The 18,693-nt window shown below is 42.5% G+C and overlaps 1 protein-coding gene across 3 annotated transcripts in view; it reads left to right on the forward strand.

The window, feature by feature from the left end:
- RPGR (retinitis pigmentosa GTPase regulator) overlaps positions 1 to 18,693 on the forward strand; it is a 102,449-nt gene that overhangs the window by 47,150 nt on the left and 36,606 nt on the right. The window contains exons 5-9 of one of the 3 annotated variants that reach the window (XM_068269878.1): positions 3,852 to 4,010; positions 8,987 to 9,136; positions 9,778 to 9,936; positions 13,810 to 13,965; positions 15,575 to 15,699. In XM_068269878.1, the coding sequence (XP_068125979.1) occupies positions 3,852 to 4,010; positions 8,987 to 9,136; positions 9,778 to 9,936; positions 13,810 to 13,965; positions 15,575 to 15,699 (749 nt within the window). The remainder of the gene's footprint in view (positions 1 to 3,851; positions 4,011 to 8,986; positions 9,137 to 9,777; positions 9,937 to 13,809; positions 13,966 to 15,574; positions 15,700 to 18,693) is intronic. The other 2 variants (XM_068269880.1, XM_068269879.1) reach the window with 2 other exon arrangements.

Raw genomic sequence — 18,693 nt, forward strand, 5'->3', positions numbered from 1 at the left:
ACAGGACAGGATAGTCAGGAAATAGCAGGATCGAGATAGATGAACGTAACACAGATAAATATACAACAAGTATGTTTTCCTAGCGTATTACAATTACAGCTATCAATGAAACTATTTGTAACGTCTGACTAACATATGTATATATCGGCAATGAACCGATATATGACATAAGCAGGAACGCTGACTAGGACTGGAGTAATACAGGGAACAGGACTCAGAAGGATTCGCTATCTCTTCGCAGAGATGAACGCAATCCACAAACAGTAACAGAACAGGATTCAGAAGGATTCGTTATCTCTTCGCAGAGATGAACGCAATCCACAAACAGGACCAGGAACAGGATAACTAGCTCAGCACGGGTGCTCACGGTACGCGCAAACTACCAAAACGTGCTGGAAAACTGACTAACTGAACACAGGAAATAAACAGTTCGTGTATGTATATATCAGCGACACTGATGTATCAACGTAACACGAATACAAGGAAAATAATAAACGTGCTGGTATGCATATATATTGGCAATGAACCAATATATGATGCAAAACCAGCAAAGTATCTTTAGAACAAGAAACACGATCGGGGGCTGAAGCGACAGCAAGACGGGCTTAAACTGAAGCTATGAAAACCCAAGGAAACCCTGCAGGAAGCAGATCTTTATACTGAGGTCATCCAATGGGAGCAGACATGCAGATTCCCACACAGGTGAATGATAATCAGTCACAAGCTGACAGCAGGGAAAGACAGACAAAGCTATGCAGCTTGCATGGAAATAGATCAGAACTGCCTGAGCTGCAGCACTACTACTTCCAGCAACAGCTGCTGCAGCAGCGATCATCACAGATATGCTGATATGCATATGATATGCTCATAACAATTGTGTCATTTATATGATATAATTGAGTGGTGCATTCCTGCTCTTCTGTTACATACCTCTCTAATAACTCTAATAAATTATTACAGCCATAGAACTTGTTCCTGGCAGAGAACAGTTTCTGACATTAAAAAGGTCCATAGTTCTTAGTATTGTTGCCTATTCAGAAATCTGTATGATGCTGTCCAAAGCATCTTATGTTCGAAGAGAATCACAAAGCTATGTTTCACGTCATGCTTTATTTGACTCTGATGTGTCCTCCTTCCATGGCTATAAATTTTAGGTACCGTATATCCTCGAATATAAGCCGAGTTTTTGGGACAAAAAAAGTGTCCCAAAAGTGGGGGTCTCGGCATATACTCGCGTCATATTTCTAAGGAGAGGTGACGCTGTGTGTGAAGCCATGAATAAATGATCTCTGGTCCCTGGCATGTGGACTCCCACACCCACCGCCAGAGCGTTATGTGTTGAACTGTGATTACCTGTGGTTTCCACTGGTATGTGCCTCCACCTCCTCCCCTGCAGTGGTATGCCCAAGTCAGTGATTGCCGGCGAGTGTACCCGTACCTCCCCAGGCAGCAGTGCATACCTTCAAGTTGAGTCGCCGGTGAGAGATCCTGTGGCTCTGGGAGCGGCAGCAGCATTAGCCCCACAGCGAGACCACCAGCTCACCCCTGACGGTGTAAGTAACAGCGGGAGAGCGGAGTCCGCGTATCATATGCGGCTGCCGGCCAAATGCAGGGAATGAGCGTCATGCTGGTTACTAAGCAATGCAGCGGCAGAAAATGGAATATCGGGGGACTTAAAGGTAGTTTACTTGGCAATAAGGACTCGGCCCCTGGCATCTGTAGAGCGGAGTGCCAGCATTCACTCGCTGGTTCCCTAGGATTCCTCTTCAGCGTCTCTATTGCAGTCACACGTAATGTGAGGCGCCACTGGAGTGCGTCATAGAAATGAGACTGCAAGAGAATCTGAAGAGGAATCACTGCGGCGGGAACCAGCGAGTGAATGCTGACACTCTGCACCGCTCTACAGATGCCGGGGACCGAGTTATTATTGCCCAGTAAACTACCTTTAAGTCCCCCGCTATTCCACTTTCAGCCGCTGTGTTGCTTAGCAACCTGGATGACGCTTGTTCCCTGCATTTGACCGGCAGTAGCATTTGATACGTGGACTCCGCTCCCTCGCTGCTACACCGTGAGGGGTGAGCTGGCGGTCTCGCTGTGGGGCTAATGCTGCTGCTGCTCCCAGAGCCACAAGATCTCACACCAGCAACTCAACTTGCACTGCTGCTGACATCCAGAGAGCCCAGGCTTGACTCTCTAGTCAGCCACACACCATATACAGGTGAGACCGGTCCTAGGTAGTACAGGGCTTTATTTGGTCAACTAGACTCAGAGCATTTTTGTTTACTCATTTTACAGTTTTACAGAGCTGCCTACAATTAGAACTGCCTTATTGCTCCTCCTGGGGGAATATTATTAAGTCCCACTTGTTTGAATGTAGTGATCAGAGAACCCTCAAATGTCCTCAGTAGGTGCTGTTTTCCTACCCCCGACTTATACACGGGCCAATAATTTTATCCCGATTTTTAAGGTAAAGGTTAGGGGGTCGGCTTATACTCGGGTGGGCTTATACTCGAGTATATGCGGTAGTTCCCGGAAGAGTTGATCCAGGTATTTATCTGATTGCCATCTGGAGTCGGGAAGGAATTTTTCTCTTTTAAGGCTAATTTGCCTAGGCCTTGTAAGGTTTTTTTGCCTTCCCCTGGATCAACTGGGATATGTGCAGGTTCAGAATTGTGTTTTATTTTTATTTATTTGTTTTTTTTTCTGGTTGGACTACCAAACTAAATATGTAAGTATGAATCAAGCATGACGTGGAATGCTGCTCCCTGAATCTGGACATAAAGGTGCTGAAGTGCTTTATATGGCATTATCTGGATTTCTGAATAAGGAAAACAGGATTCCATCAACACCACTCGGATTTGGCTTCTTAGATTGTAGGTCTCGGACACTAAAAGACTGTCATTCAGCTGAGACAGTAAAACATTAAACCCACTTTTTAACTGAACTTAAAATAAAACTGGGAGATTCTAAAAATAATTTTTAGTAATAGGACATAGACAATTGTTTATTTCCAGTTCAGGCTTGCTTTAATTGCTGATTTCCTACAGTGACAGCATTTCATTTAATGATGCGCAGAGTTCTTGTTTGGAGAAGTTGTAGTTTTGCTGTACTGTGGCTTATGGTTCATGCATTAAAGAGACACTGAAGTGAAAAAAAAATGATGATATTATGATTTGTATGTGTAGTACAGCTAAGAAAAAAAACATTAAGATCAGATACATCAGTCTAATTGTTTCCAGTACAGGAAGAGTTGAGAAACTCCAGTTGTTATCTCTATGCAAAAAAGCTATTAAGCTCTCCAACTAACTTAGTCGTGGAGAGGGCTGTTATCTGACTTTTATTATCTCAACTGTAATTGAACCGTTTACTTTTCCTCTGCTAGAGGAGAGTTCATTACTTCACAGACTGCTCTGAAAGACTCATTTTGAATGCTGAGTGTTGTGTAATCTGCACATATAGAGTGATGCAATGTTAGAAAAAACACTATATACCTGAAAATAAAAATATGAGAATATTTTCTTTGCTGCTAATCTTCTAGTAATTATTCATAGTACACAACCAATTCATTATATCATATTTTTTTCGCTTCAGTGTCTCTTTAAGTAGAAATTAAGCTTGCAGCAGACTGTTTAGATACTGACCAAAAAGGAACCCACAGCTAGAAGAAATGTGCTTTATAACTGCGGTAAAGCATTCTGCCAAACAAATAGATCTCAGCATGTGACAAACCTGTCAGCTGAATCTAGAGGCTGTTTTGCTATATAATGAAAAGCAAAAAAGCCTGTGTGGTTCACTGCCAGAGCTGCCTACAGAAAATAATAATGTACCCCTCTGTGTTTTATCTTTTGCAGTACAAGGAAAGGTTTACTCCTCTGGCTGGAACAGTGAAGGGCAGCTGGGACTTGGTGACACTACAGAAAGGACAAGCTTTCAAGAAATTAACTTCTTCAGCTCTCAGTATAAAATCAAACAGCTGTCAGCTGGATCCAATACATCAGCGGCCTTAACTGGTAGGAGCTTTGTATTAACACCCATTAACAGCTGCCACTCAGTGACCTGGAAGACTCAGAACTGTGTTTAAGGTCTACCGTTTACAATCCAATATAATTGTGTGAATGGAATAGCTTCTTGCTTCTACAATCTAAAAGTTCTTTTTCCTTGGACGGTTCCTCTCGTTCTCGTTCGGTGGAAGAATAGGAAATTAGAGGACACAGAGCATACTGGAGCATGGACTAGCTGTCTGCTGCTTTCAAGCACCTTGCTTTGTATATGTTACGGCCAGAACCCGAAGTCTGGCCACTTCGGGTTCTGGCCGGTCAGAATGCGAAGTGGCCGGCTTATCTGGCCAGTATGCAAAACGGAGGCTTTTTGCGGACTTTGGCCGGCCAGAACGCATTCTGGCTAGATGTGGCCGGCCAAGTCCCGAAGTACCGTTACCTCCGCTTCATTGTCCCTCCTGCTGCTGCCGTTTATTTTTTCGTCCCCTTTTCTGTCCCCCTCTCCTCCTGCAAGCAAGGACTCGGGGCTTCCTGTCATGCCGCCGGCTGCAGCTGCTTTCTTCCTCTCCTGTATGGACCCGGGGCTGGCTTGTATGCTGCCGGCTGCAGCCGCTTTCTTCCTCTCCTGTATGGACCCGGGGCTGGCTTGTATGCTGCCGGCTGCAGCCGATTCCCCCGCTGCCTTCCGTCTTCTCTCCATCTTCTTCCCGCAGCCTTCTTTCTCCGCTTTCTGTCTTCTATGCATCTTCTCCCAGCCTTCTGCATTCTATCTTCTCCTCTTCCCGAATCCCAAGCAGTGCACCGCTCCCAGCCACCTAATTTAAAGTGGACCTTAATTCTTGCACAGGACTGAAGGGTAGGTTTACAAAACGCACCCTGTATGTATTCTAGAGAGTTTAGTCTGCCTGCTCTCCCTCATCTGTGACTAAAAACCATTGTAATTTGATCTCTCCTGTGTCACCTGACTACTGCGGCAGAGCAGCTAATTTGAAAGCACAGGATGTTAAATATGTCTGCTTTATTAAAGTGGATCTAAACTCTTGCACTGGACAGAAGGAAACCATGGCAAAATGCACACTATATGTATTTAGAGAGTTTAGCCTGTCTAATTCACCCTCATCTGTAACTAATCACCATTGTAATTTGCTCTCTCCTGTGTCACCTGACTGCCACAGCAGAGCAGCTAATTTGAAAGCACAGGATGTTAACAATATGTCTGCTCCCATGAAAGCAGGAAGCAGACACACTGCAGATTTATTGCAGGATTTTTATCAGCTGTAACTAAGAAATGCTTTTCTTTAAAAATATTATTATGCTGCATCTGTAGCAGAGAGGAAGTTCTGAGTGCCATTCATGGTGCTGCACAGGACCCGGGATGCTCTGGGATTTGTGCGTTTTGCAGTTTGGCCGACTGACTTTGGCCGTTTCTAGAACTGGCCGGCCAATGTCAGAAATTCCCTGCATTTTGGACTTTGGCCGACGTCAAATCGGCCAGTTCTAGAAACGGCCGGCCAATTCTAGAATTGGCCGATTTCTGGTTTTGGCCGTAACATATACATCACCAGCAGCAGGATAGTTAACACTGAATTAACCAGCCAATTAGCACCATGAATAGTCATTTATAAAAGCATGGACTTGTGCTAACCACTATGTTAATTGGTCAGAAAAGTTGGGTACTACTTGAAAGTGTTGTGCTTTGGATCTCATGTATACCAATGTGAGAATCCTGAAAGTACTGAATACTCCTGCATGGTATTGTACACATGGAGTATGTATGTCTGTCAACTCTTCAAAATGCATACGAAACTCATATTGGTACCTCTTAGTAAAATAGGTGAAGAACACTTGCAAATGTGCACAAACGTTAATAAAAAAATGTTTTCAATCTTCCCTCAAATGATCTGAAATGTAATAACCAGTACAGTTGGAAGTGGGGGTTGGCTGCTTGTGGGGAGACTTTGGTAAGTCATTTTATTGACATTTAGGCAATGCATCTTACCACATTTAAAGAGGAACTCCAGTGAAAATAACGTAATTAAAAAGTGCTTAAGTTTTACAAAAATAATGTATCAATGATTTAGTCAGCGTTTGCCCATTGTAAAATCTTACCTCTCCCTGATTCACACTCTGACATTTATCACATGGAGACATTTTTACTGCTGGCAGGTGATGTCTCTGGAAGGAGATGCTGCTTGCTTTTTTGGCAGTTGGAAACAACTGTTGTTTCCCACAATGCAACAAGACTCCCACAGGGTGATGAGGCACTGACATCACACTGTGGGAGGGGTTTCACCACAAAATCAGCCATACAGAGCCCCCTGATGATCCATTTGAGAATAGCAATAGATGAGAAAGGGGAATCGGCTACTGATTAGGATGAAGTTCAGTTCTTGGTTACGGTTTCTCTTTAACTAGCTTTCTCAAAAGAACTGATATTTGTGTGGTAAATGATTTCAGTCTTTGTCTGCCATGTGTGGGAACATAGAGAGGGCATTTTGTTTCATCCCTTTCTGCAGCTGTGCTTTACCTTCCTGCAACACATCTCCATGCTACAGGGGCATCCATTTATTTTATTATTATTTATTGTATTTATATAGTGCCAACATATTATGCAATAATAGACCATAAATAGTGATACATACAATGTTAACAAGGGGTGTCGGACAGAGAGGAAGCACAATGTTATACATTTAATCAGAAACCCAGCAATTCAAGTCCAAGTTAGTCTATTTGAAGGGTGACATTGGTGAACTCGCAATATTAAGAAGGATACGCAGGGGCGGGACGACAACCTTGTTAAAGGCTTACAATGTAAAGTCTGAGTCTAGCTGCTGCTTTTATGACCGATTGTCTAGCTGCCACATTCATGATCCCTTCTGTGTTGTAGTGCATTCCCATTTCTAGGGATTTTAGGCCCGCACTACAGCCCATGGCCCTGAGAGTGACCTGAGACCATTCCCTGTTTGCTTCCTCAATTGCAGTAATCAAGGGGAGCATTTGCTTGCATCATGAAACTGTATTGCTATTGTTTCCTAGTATACTAGTAGGTTGGACTGGTGGATAACCTGTCAGTATTTCTTCCATTGTCTTTTAATGACAGGTAAGCAAAACGTACTGTAAATTCTGGTACCTATACTAGACTCGGCCAAGAATCTGGCATGTGTACAAGTGCCCCCCAAGGTCTATCAAAACTGCTTAAAGTGTACCAGAGCTGATAAAAGATAAGTTTTATACATACCTGGGGCTTCCTCCAGGCCCATAAGCACGGATCGCTCCCATGCCGCCGTCCTCAGCCTTCTGCAGCTCTGGAACCGGGTCCCGTAAATTCAACCAGTTGCGGCCAGTCTGCGCAAGAGAAGTGCGCCCTCTACGTACCGCTCCGGTGGCTGCTGGAGAGATAAGTAAAGAGCCCACTTCTCTTAAGTCAGACTGTCCATGACTGGCTAAATTTAAGGGACCCAGTACTGGAGCTGCAGGCAGCGGAGGACGGCGGCATGGGAGCGATCCGTACTTGTGGAGCTGGAGGAAGCCCCAGGTATGTGTAAAACTTTTATCATTTATCAGCTCTGGTTTCCTTTAATGATCTAACATGCCAGATGCTTTATGACCCATTGGCGTAGTTCCCGGCGACACTTCTTTGATCCCTCCTTCATAGACACAGTGTGCATCATTCAGCTGTTGCCTAGCGATGTGTCTGTACAGCATCAGAACCCTCCTTTATCAACCATGGGATCAGGTTTGATTGTGGTGGGCGGCACAAATTGAGAGGAAATTGTGCGTGTGTATAAACCTTTATTATAACAGAAAAAAGGATTGCTTTTTCTTTCTTTTGTTGAATAAAAGGTATCTTCTTTGAAGCATGACTGGCTGCTGCAAACCTTTTTTTGTCTCTGGGAAGTCCCAATCTTCATATACTTCAACTTCCTGCAACTCTGCTGGAAGAAAGTAGGTGTGTTTTAGGAATGGCACTTCAGTAGAGACAGGGTCAAAGGTGTTCCCGCTGCACTGGACTCCATGCGTTTGATGAATTGCTATATATATATATATATATATATATATATATATATATATATATATATATATATACTGTACAGAGGTAGTTAGACTCCACACACCATTCGGAATAATACCTAGGTTTTGGGGTGCTTCACTGATAGTGGTTGGCACCACTTATATATCATCAAAAGTAACCGATTCAGCAAACACTCCTTGTTGTTATAGACAGTAAACAATGCACAGCACTACTTAGGACAGACTGCGTCCAAATGACTACCAGCACAAAGTGTGCAAGGACTACTAGTAGGCAAAGTACACACCCTGCATTCAAATGAGATGCACCTGACTACCACTGGAGTATGCTAGTTTCCATGATAGCTTGCATGCAAATTATCAAGTACTCGACCTTCCCACCATGATGAGGTCACCCTCGGCTGGGAGGGGCCCTAGCTCTAACTAAATTAAAACCATGCATATGCATAACTTGGGTGCGACATAAACCAGTGAAAATTCCAGTGAAATCAGTGAAATTTCAGAATGTAAATCGGAGAGGAAAGATTTTGGGGAAAACACTGACTAAATTCTAAATACTGTAAATCAATATTGTAATAAAATAAGCAATTGTATTCATTGTTATTTTCACTACAGTTCCTCTTTAAAGAATACAATAAATCACCTACAAAACTATTTCTCATTTAATTTGTTTGTAGTTTGCTGCATTTTAGAATCCTGCAGAGCAAACAGATGAAGCAAAATCTTCTAAATGAAAATGACTCCAAGCTGCATTGTTCTGGCGGTTGTAGATTATTGCAGCATTCATTGTACCTAGTCTCTGCTGCGAGAGACCAATCTCATTCTCATTTCATGTGAAATGAACCTGCCTTTTCAATAATATAACATTATTCTTTACCCCCACACAGGAAACAGAGAGCGACTGATTATAAATAACAAATATGAAGCTGTTCTTAGCAGAATTTTTGTTTTCCTTTCAGTGGATGGGAAGCTTTTCATGTGGGGTGAAAATTCAGAAGGTCAGCTTGGCCTTGCTAATGAGAAAACTGTCTGCAGTCCTCGCCTGGTGGATATCGGAAGGCCAATTTCCTGGGTTTCCTGTGGCTATTACCACTCAGCATTTGTTACACGTAAGCATAGCCCTACCAATGTATGGTCCAATATGATAGATTGTAACAAGATTGATATGTGACGTACTATCAATATTGAACCAAACCATTTTGTGCTATACAAGAAGTTTGTATGTCACAGTGCTGTGAGTGTTTATGGGCCATATGCAATTCCAATCGAGGCACAAAAAGCTCAAAAGGGGGGTGGCCCCCATATCATGTACCATATGGGCTGGTATAGCTAGCATGGTGGAGCCCCATGCAGGTTGACTCTGCCATCCTTGCTGTACCAGCCTGCATGGTTGACAAGGGGTTAAAGCTTAATGGGGAGGGTGGTTATGTTTTTAAGGGGAAAAAATAGAAAAAAAAATGGCATGGGCCCTCCCCCACCCTTTAAACTTTCTTTAGCTCCTTCTCCCCCTCCTACAGAGCCTTTGTCCATATCATTATATTCTTATTACTGTCACCCCATAAACAATGCTGTGTTTTTATCTCTACTCTTTGTCTGGATATTTAATAACAGCTGGTTAAAATTCATGTTTTCAGATTTTTACACAATCATGAATTGAAATCTATCGTAACTTTCTACTGTCAAAGTTTTTAGTCACAAAAGTAACAATATATTTTATAAAATAATTTTTCTGTTCTGGTACTTCCTATAGAGGATGGTGAATTGTACACCTTTGGAGAGCCTGAGAGTGGGAAGCTTGGTCTACCTGCTGAGAAACTTGACAAACACAGGCAGCCTCAGCGTGTTCCTGGAATATCTGGGAAGGTGAAGATGGTTTGCTGCGGTGGAGGACACACCATTGCGGTTACAGGTTGCTAGCTGAATTGTTTGTTTTTATTATCTGCAAAACTGAACAGCATTTTGATAAACTACTATAGTGAACCACTGGATATAGTAAACTCAGTCCTTAAGTCCCAGCAAATGCGTCTGTATAAATATCCAATGTATGACCAATTCTGAAAGTAAACTTCTAGTATAGTCAACTACTTTTCCTGGTCACTTGGAGTTTACTATAAAGGGATTCTACTATATCAGGGTCTAGAGTAAAGACACTGCGTGGGTTTTTCTCAGGGGCATGCAAGGTTTGGAAAGACATTAACTTGCTATGGTGGACATCAGGGACCAGAGAACAGTAAAAAAAAAAAATGAATGTACCGGTGTCTTGTTTCACCATTTTGCATCCAGACCTTGTTTCCCACTTATGGACCAGAGCAGTTTTTACATTTTAGCTATGCCCCTATTTAATCAGCAATAGCTTTATCCCTACTTATGACATCTAAATTAAATATATATTGTTTTTTTCAAGACAAACTAGGCTTTCATTGTATTGCATTTTTTTCCCTCGAACAATCTTGTTTTCTATGCATTTTAATGAGAAAAAGAGGAAAAAAAATAGAAAAAATTATTTCTCAGTTTTACCAATTCCAGTTTAAAAATAAAAAGGGCTACTGTAGATAAAAACACAGGTTTTGTTTGGCTATTTCTACTGTTTATCACAAAACTTAGATTAGGTTCCTGTCACAATTAATGGTGAAGATATTTGATTTTGAAATTATGCTACAGTGTGCATTTTTCACTGTGAATTGAGAAAATAAAAGTTTTTTTTTAATGGTAAAAATCAATCTAATTGATTCAGGGAACATATATTACTTTTCACTAATTAGTGCTGCATCAGATAGTGCCAAAGGTGTGCACAGGAGCAAGCCCAATGGTGCACAGCTGTGCATCAGCTACAAGACGTATAACGACGTCCTCGTGGCTTAGATGAAGTCACAGAGGACGTTGATATACTGTAGTGGTGGGTAAAGTGGTTAAAATCCACATTTAACAAGTAAAAATACTTCTACAGCTATATATGATCAGCCTTAATCATGTGTTTCCTTCTGTATGCTCTAATGCATAAGAATGTGCTGTGATTAGAGTCAACCAATAAGATATATGATCGACTGTAAGACTTACAGTAGCCATCTTTGTGTTCATATGGCTGTTTATAGTATACTTAAAGTGGAACTGTAGATACCTATCAAATACACTGTTTCACTTACCTAGGGCTTTTGCATGCCCCCAGCAGCCGTCCTGTCCTACGCCGGTCCTCCACGAGCCTCCGTTCACCCGCTGCCGCTCTTTTCCGTTCCTCGACTTGTAAGTCGAGGGCAGCGCAGCCCTGTCAAGCGTATCTTTTTTTCACGTTCCCCTCTGCAGTAGCGCTATTGTAGATGGGAGCGCAAAGAAAGGGTACACGTGGCCAGAGCCGCGCAGGCGCAGTGGCCCGGCGGCGAAACTGAAAGTAGCTGGCGGCGGGAGAACGGAGGCTCCTGGAGGACCGGAGCGGGACCGGACGGCTGCTGGGGGCTTGCAGAAGCCCCAGGTAAGTGAAACAGTGTGTTTGTTAGGTATCTACAGTTCTGTTTTAAATATGTACTGTAATTTAAACAAAATATGTTAAAGAGAATCTGTATTGTTAAAATCGCACAAAAGTAAACATACCAGTGTGTTAGGGGACATCTCCTATTACCCTCTGTCACAATTTCGCCGCTCCCCGCCGCATTAAAAGTAGTCAAAAACAGTTTTAAAAAGTTTGTTTATAAACAAACAAAATGGCCACCAAAACAGGAAGTAGATTGATGTACAATATGTCCACACATAGAAAATACATCCATACACAAGCAGGCTGTATACAGCTTTCCTTTTGAATCTCAAAAGATCATTTGTGTGTTTACCTTCTGTCCCCTTCTTCTCTCATGCACTGAACATTACAGGCTTCCTGCAGACAGCTCTGCCTGTGCCTGTGTTTGTAATTCCTCAGTATGTGTCAGCCAGCTACTTTCACAGCCTAACAGAGGAGGATTTTTATCCAGCACTCTTCTATCACTGATAAGATAGCAGAGAAGCTGCTGGCTTATGTAAATAAAACACACACTGGAGTGTGCATAGAGGAACAGACCAGCACGGAAGAGTTGGCAGCCTTCCAGACACAGGCCGACAAGTCTGACAGGGGAAAGATACATTGATTTATTACAGAGACCGTGATAGTACAAAGTGCTGCAGTGAGCCAGAACAGATTAGAATAAGTTTAGGAACTTGTAGGATGGTAGAAAAAACGTTGTAATTTTTGTTACAGAGTCACTTTAAGGAAATATTTTTTTTTTCTGTTTTTTTTTGGTCACTGATGTCCACTATAGCAATTTAATATGATTCCAAAACTTTGTGCCCCTAAAACGTCCCAAGACTTGACTTTCTGCGTCTGTCTGGGACCATGGATGCTGAAGTAAGACAGAGTTATGAGATTGGCGTCTGGAGTCCGGAGTGTGTAGCACAGCTGTCCAGATGGCCAACGCAGGGGATTGAGCCCGTAAAAACCTCTGAACCTGTGTTTCAACTCTGAGCTTGATATCTCATATACTCCCTGCACCACATTATCTCAGTCTTTATCTGTTAGTAGCGATATTTACGTTATACATTTTACTAAAGCTGCAGCCAAAAATGATGCTGCAAGGAAAGCTAGCCTGATCATGCCTGAAGAAATCATCCCAAGATTTGAGGTGTTTTTCAGAAGGTGCCTTTTTGTAGCAGTGCATGCTTTAAAGAGAACCCGAGGTGGGTTTGAAGAATATTATCTGCATACAGAGGCTGGATCTGCCTATACAGCCCAGCCTCTGTTGCTATCCCAAACCCCCCTAAGGTCCCCTTGCACTCTGCAATCCCTCATAAATCACAGCCACGCTGCTGACAAACAGCTTGTCAGAGCTGGCTGTGTTTATCTCTATAGTGTCAGTCTGCTGCTCCCCCCGCCTCCTGCAGAACTCCAGTCCCCGCCTGCATCCCTTCCCTCCCTGCTGATTGGAGGGAAGGGACGGGGGCAGGGACCGGAGCTATGCAAGAGGCGGGGGAGCAGCTGAGACTGACACTACAGATGTAAACATAGCCTCACAGCATGGCTGTCATTTATGAGGGATTGCAGAGAGCAGGGGGACTTTAGTGGGGTTTGGGATAGCAACAGAGGCTGGGCTGTATAGGCAGATCCAGCCTCTGTATGCAGATAACATTCTTTAAACACACCTCGGGTTCTCTTTAAGTGTAGGGGCATGCAAGCCTCGACCAAGTGAGAGGGATATGGAGGTTGCTATATTTATTTCCTTTTAAATAATAATAATCCTCTACCTCTAATACTTGGTACACAGGATGCAATTTTCTGTCAAATTGACAGTCCAATCGATAATTACCAACAGATCTGATCTGATTTCTGATTGTTTTTCTGATCACTTCTATACAAAATCGATCAGAAAAATAATCAGATCAGACCTGACGGAAAATAATCATTTCAACCATCAATCAGACAGAATATTGCATCTTGTGTTCTATGCATAATGCTTTTAGCCATAGAACTTCAACAAGGTGCTGGGCAGCATCTTTGTATAGATCCTTTCCAGGGGGTGCTTTTGTAAAGACTATAGGAAATATTGAGTATCCCCTATAAGGAGATGGACTAGTCCAAATCCTGTCAGATCTGTCATATTTTAACCGCATACTGTAATCAACAGCAACACTGCAGAAAAGTACTGTAATTTATAGTGGGTTTTACTTTTGGAGAAATGTCATTCTTATATGTATGTGTACATGTTACAATTTTTTTGCAATAGTGGTCCTTTAATGTTGTTTTTGATATTTATTTATTTATTTTTAGACAAAGACGTGTATACATTTGGCCTAGGTCAGTTTGGACAACTAGGACAAGGTACTTTTGTTTTTGAAACTCCTGCACCCAAAGTAGTGGAAGCTTTGAAGTCACATAGAATTCGATATATTGCTTGTGGGGAAAATCACACTGCAGTAATTACAGGTAGGTAAACTATAGCTTATTTTGAACAGTAAAAGCTCTATGTCGCAAAAACAGGGGGAACACTTATAACCGCTGTCACACAGCAAGGTCTGCAACACAGGAGCAGAATGCGGCAGGTCACCTTCAACCATACAACTATTAAACCACTTGAGGCCCGCAGTGTTAAAACCCCCTAAAGACCAGGCCATTTTTCAACAAATCGTCCACTGCAGTTTTACGGCCTCGCTGCAGGGCCGCACAACTCGGCACACAAGTGATCCCCCCTATTTTCTCCCCACCAACAGAGCTTTCTGTTGGTGGGGTCTGATCGCTCCCCCAATGTTTATTAATTTTTCTAACAAATATTTTTCTTATTTTTGAATAAATTCAGAAATTTTTTTTTAATTGCCCTCCCTTCCCCCGTCAGCCTATCACCGCGATCGGCTGTGACAGGCTTCAGCCTATCACAGCGGATCGCTTTTGTGCCTCTGAAGGGGACAGCCGACACGGCTGTTTCCTGTACAGCGCTGCCTTAGATCGCAGTGCTGTACCGATGTAACAGTCTCCTAGCGGAGATAGCCGCTGGGAGACTGAAGGCAGAGCGGGGATGTGCGTGCATCAGCGTGCACGATCTCCTGCAATTTCCGCCCCAAGGACCTTATGCCAATTGGCGTTAGGCGGTCCTGGGGCTGCCGTGGTTGTAAAGTGTAAAGAATAATACTATTAAATTAAAGAACTACACACGCGCGCACACACACACACACTACATCGCGGGTCCTTATGACAAGAACCCTTTTGATGTACAGCGTATGTGTACATTGAATACACTTATTGTGTTTTCTATATATATGATATGCGCTGTATATCAAATGGGTCCCTGTCATAAGGTCCCGCAATGTAAGTATTGGATATCTTTTTAACTGGATTCCGTGACCATCCGATCTTCTTTTGTCTTTCTGGGTGTCGGTCCCCTATATGTTTACCGTACTGCTGACTGCAGAAAACCAGTTTATGCCAAGTGCTGAGAATTAAAGTCAACACTTCTGTTTATACCTCGTATTAGATGTGGTAACCTGAGCTGCTGGTGATTTCTGTGTGATTTCAACTAAGATTGGATTAGCGCCTGTATTTCTGCTGTATACTGGAAACCTGAAATTGCATGGAGGGTTTCACACATTTTGCTATCCCTACTTCCTCCAGTGCAAAAAAATAAAATAAAAATAAAGTACAATACTTTTTGTGCTTTCCCACAGCAACGCATTGTAAATGTTATTATCGCCACGAGCCCCAAATTTCCTCTGGGCACTCGTCAAACGATATTTAACATGAGAGTCAATTGCTGTGCCCTTTTTGTCCACTTGCCTCATGCACTCAAATTTCCTGTTTCCATCTAGCCCACCATAGCTTTATGACACAATCTTTATGTAATTTCAGGAGTACTTTAAGAATAAGTGCACTGATAATTTAAAATTAAGAAAACTTGGTAAATAGGCCATAGCTGAACACAAACTAAGAAGATTTAGATTTTTACTATTCGTATTCGCTGTAATTTTCATTTTTATTTTTGTTTTCAGTACTCTCATAAAAAATATGTTTTCTTGTATATCTCATGTATATTTTTCTGTTTTAGATAAGGGACTTCTTTATACCTTTGGTGATGGACGATATGGCAAACTTGGATTAGGGGAAGAGAATTTCACGAATCAGTTTTCACCTACATTATGCATGAACTTTCTGAAGTTTAACGTTCAATCGGTAAAAATATATATCTTGCTTCTTTTTTTTTTTTTTGTATTGCCCAGTTTTGCATTATATTTATGTTTTATAGATCAGTACAATAGTGAGCAATCTGTCCTGTTTTATTGCTGGAGTGAAAGGCTAGCAACATTGGGAAACATATGTTCACACTTCCTTGGGTCTTTACATCCAATTGCCACAATGCTCTCCCTACAGCGGGAGGCCTTCTTTTCCTCTTTTTTTTCCCCATAGTTCACCAAGGGTGTGCATGAAAGATTGGTGGCAAGTGCAGGGTGCAGTAGGTGTACTGCTATTGCCACATGGCAGCACCACTTAGATCAGGCATGGGCAAACTTGGCCCTCCAGCTGTTGAGGAACTACAAATCCCACAATGCATTGCAGGAGTCTGACAGCCACAGTCGTGACTCATAAAGGCAAATGCATTGTGAGATTTGTAGTTCCTTAATAGCTGGAGGGCCAAGTTTGCCCATGCCTGACCTAGATGATACTCTACTATTCTTGCACTAACCTTCCCTGCATCTATGCCTAACAATAACCTCCCCTCTACCTATGCCTACCACTAACTTCCCCCCCATTCCTGCACATAACAATAACTTTCCCCTACCTATACCTAACACTGACTTCACTACCTTAACCTAGCACTGCCACCTCCACTATGAGTTCTGCTACAAAGTAGTGGACCTCCACCTCTGCTATTGTTTTAGGACACCTCATGCGCCCAAATTGCCAGCTGAAGCCAGTAAAACAGGAATTTAACATGGGCACATATGGCAGCACCCAATTTTACGTATTGCAAATTGCAGCCAAATTTAAATTGTATTTATTTTTAAAGTATCTTGATCCTAAATGGGTATTTGCATTGAAAACTTAAAAAAGGAATCCTTATAGCGTCGGAGCTAAGCTGAGAAAAACAAGAAGTTGGATACATCTGTATGTCTTAAATCCAAATGCATATTGATAAGTTAATTGATCCTTCCCCTTATTGGCCTTAGTCTTCTACTAAGAGTGTGTGCAATAGTACAGCATTACACTAGTAAGAGGCATCCCGACATCCCTTTAGATGTACATGTTTGTTATACTGTTTTTTTATACTGCCTCTGCTCACTTTGAATCTGTCCATTAGTCTTTCTTAACATTTTATTTAATTGCCACAGCTTAGATGAACTTCCAGGAGACTTTACACATACCATGCTTAGGTGATGTCCCCACTAGCTCCTCCGTATTTTTAACAGGAACCTAAGAGGTTAAACTGCTGAAGGGAGGCATGGGAAGCCTCTTTAGTTCCGTGATCTCTCTGCTTGCTGCCTGGGGGGTACAAAAGCTAGACACGCAGGAGAAGCCTTCGGGTCCTATCAAAATGCATAATCGGGACTTGCAGGAGACAGGGGTTGTCTCTATTGTCTTCTACTCCTATCAGGCATAGGTAATCGTCTCTGCTTCTGTGAGTTCTGTGAGTCCCGCACTGATTCTGCACTGATTCTGACAGAGGAGAACTGCTGATAATGGAACTGTGTTTTACCGCATGCTGTAACCTTGATGAATTGACATTTACTGACAGTTGTTGAGGTATTTACCGCATTAGTCAGTAATTTACCTCACTGCTCTGTAATTTCAGCTTTTCATGCGGTAACAGCCTTGATCAATTGACATTTTCCTAAATGCTCGGTAAAAGCAGCTGTTTTCAGCATTACCGAATGCGGTAATGCTTGATGAATTGACGCCTATGACTATGCGCTTTAGGGTCAGCTTCAAGATCCTATGTCTGGCCTACAAATCTATACACAAGTCCCAACCTACATCTCTGACTTGATCAGCAGATACACACCTGGCAACTCACTTGGCTCCTTTAACCACCTCCTCCTCACTACCCCACAAATCTCGCACTGCCATGCACGACTATAGGACTTCACTAGAGCTGCCCCATTCTGAGGAACTCTCCCACTGCTCATCAAGATTGCCCCCTCCTTCAACACCTCCAAACAAGCCCTTAAAACTCCCCTCTTCAAGATGGCCTACCCCACATCATCAATGTTTTAACTCTCTCTGACAAGGACACCTCAGTACAACCCCCCCCCTCCCATTGTGTCATCTCTCTCTACCCTTAGATTGTAAGCTTTTGGCATGGCTCTTACTCCTTGTGTATCCTACCTGATTGTTCATCCTGCTCACAGAATTACATGAACTTGAATTACAGGTAACTGGACTACTAGTCCAATGTATGATCTGACATTGTTTATCTTACTGCGTATTCCCTTATTGTGTTGTCTGCCACCCTTATTTACCTTGTCTTTAACCTTATTAATTGTACAGCACTGTGTAATATGCTGCTGCTATATAAATCCAATTAATAATAACAATTAGACTGTGAGCTCCACTGGGGGACAGTTAGTGACTTTGTAAAGCACTGCAGAAGATGTAAGTGCTATATAAATATAAAATACTAGTAATGGTGCAGTCCATTTTTAATCTGCAGTAGCTTTTAGTTGATACAAAATATGAGCGCATATAAATCAAATAGCAATGTCTTCATTCAGATCCACAACATGCAAACTACAAAGGTTTTTGATTTATTGTCTCATATATTCTCACACAAAGTGCTTTCACTATCCACTGAGTAGAAATTTGTTGAATCCATGTTTTGTCTGCAATAAAAGGAAATGGATCTGTAGAGTTGCTAATTAGTGGGTATGCAATCTTCTTAAAGGGACACTTAAGTAAAAAAAAAAAAGAGTTTTACTCACCTGGGGCTTCCAATAGCCCCCTGCAGCTGTCCGGTGCCCTCGCTGTCTCCCTCCGATCCTCCTGGCCCCGCCGGCAGCCACTTCCTGTTTCGGTGACAGGAGCTGACATGCTGGGGACGCAAGTGATTCTCCGCGTTCCTGGCCACAATAGCGTCATCTATGCTGCTATAGCATATATCATATACCATATAGCAGCATAGAGGGTGCTAATGTGTCTGGGAACGCGAAGAATCACTCGCGTCTCCAGCCT

The sequence above is a fragment of the Hyperolius riggenbachi genome, chromosome 2 (genome assembly GCF_040937935.1).
Source record: "Hyperolius riggenbachi isolate aHypRig1 chromosome 2, aHypRig1.pri, whole genome shotgun sequence".
In the NCBI taxonomy this organism is placed as follows: Eukaryota; Metazoa; Chordata; class Amphibia; order Anura; family Hyperoliidae; genus Hyperolius; species Hyperolius riggenbachi.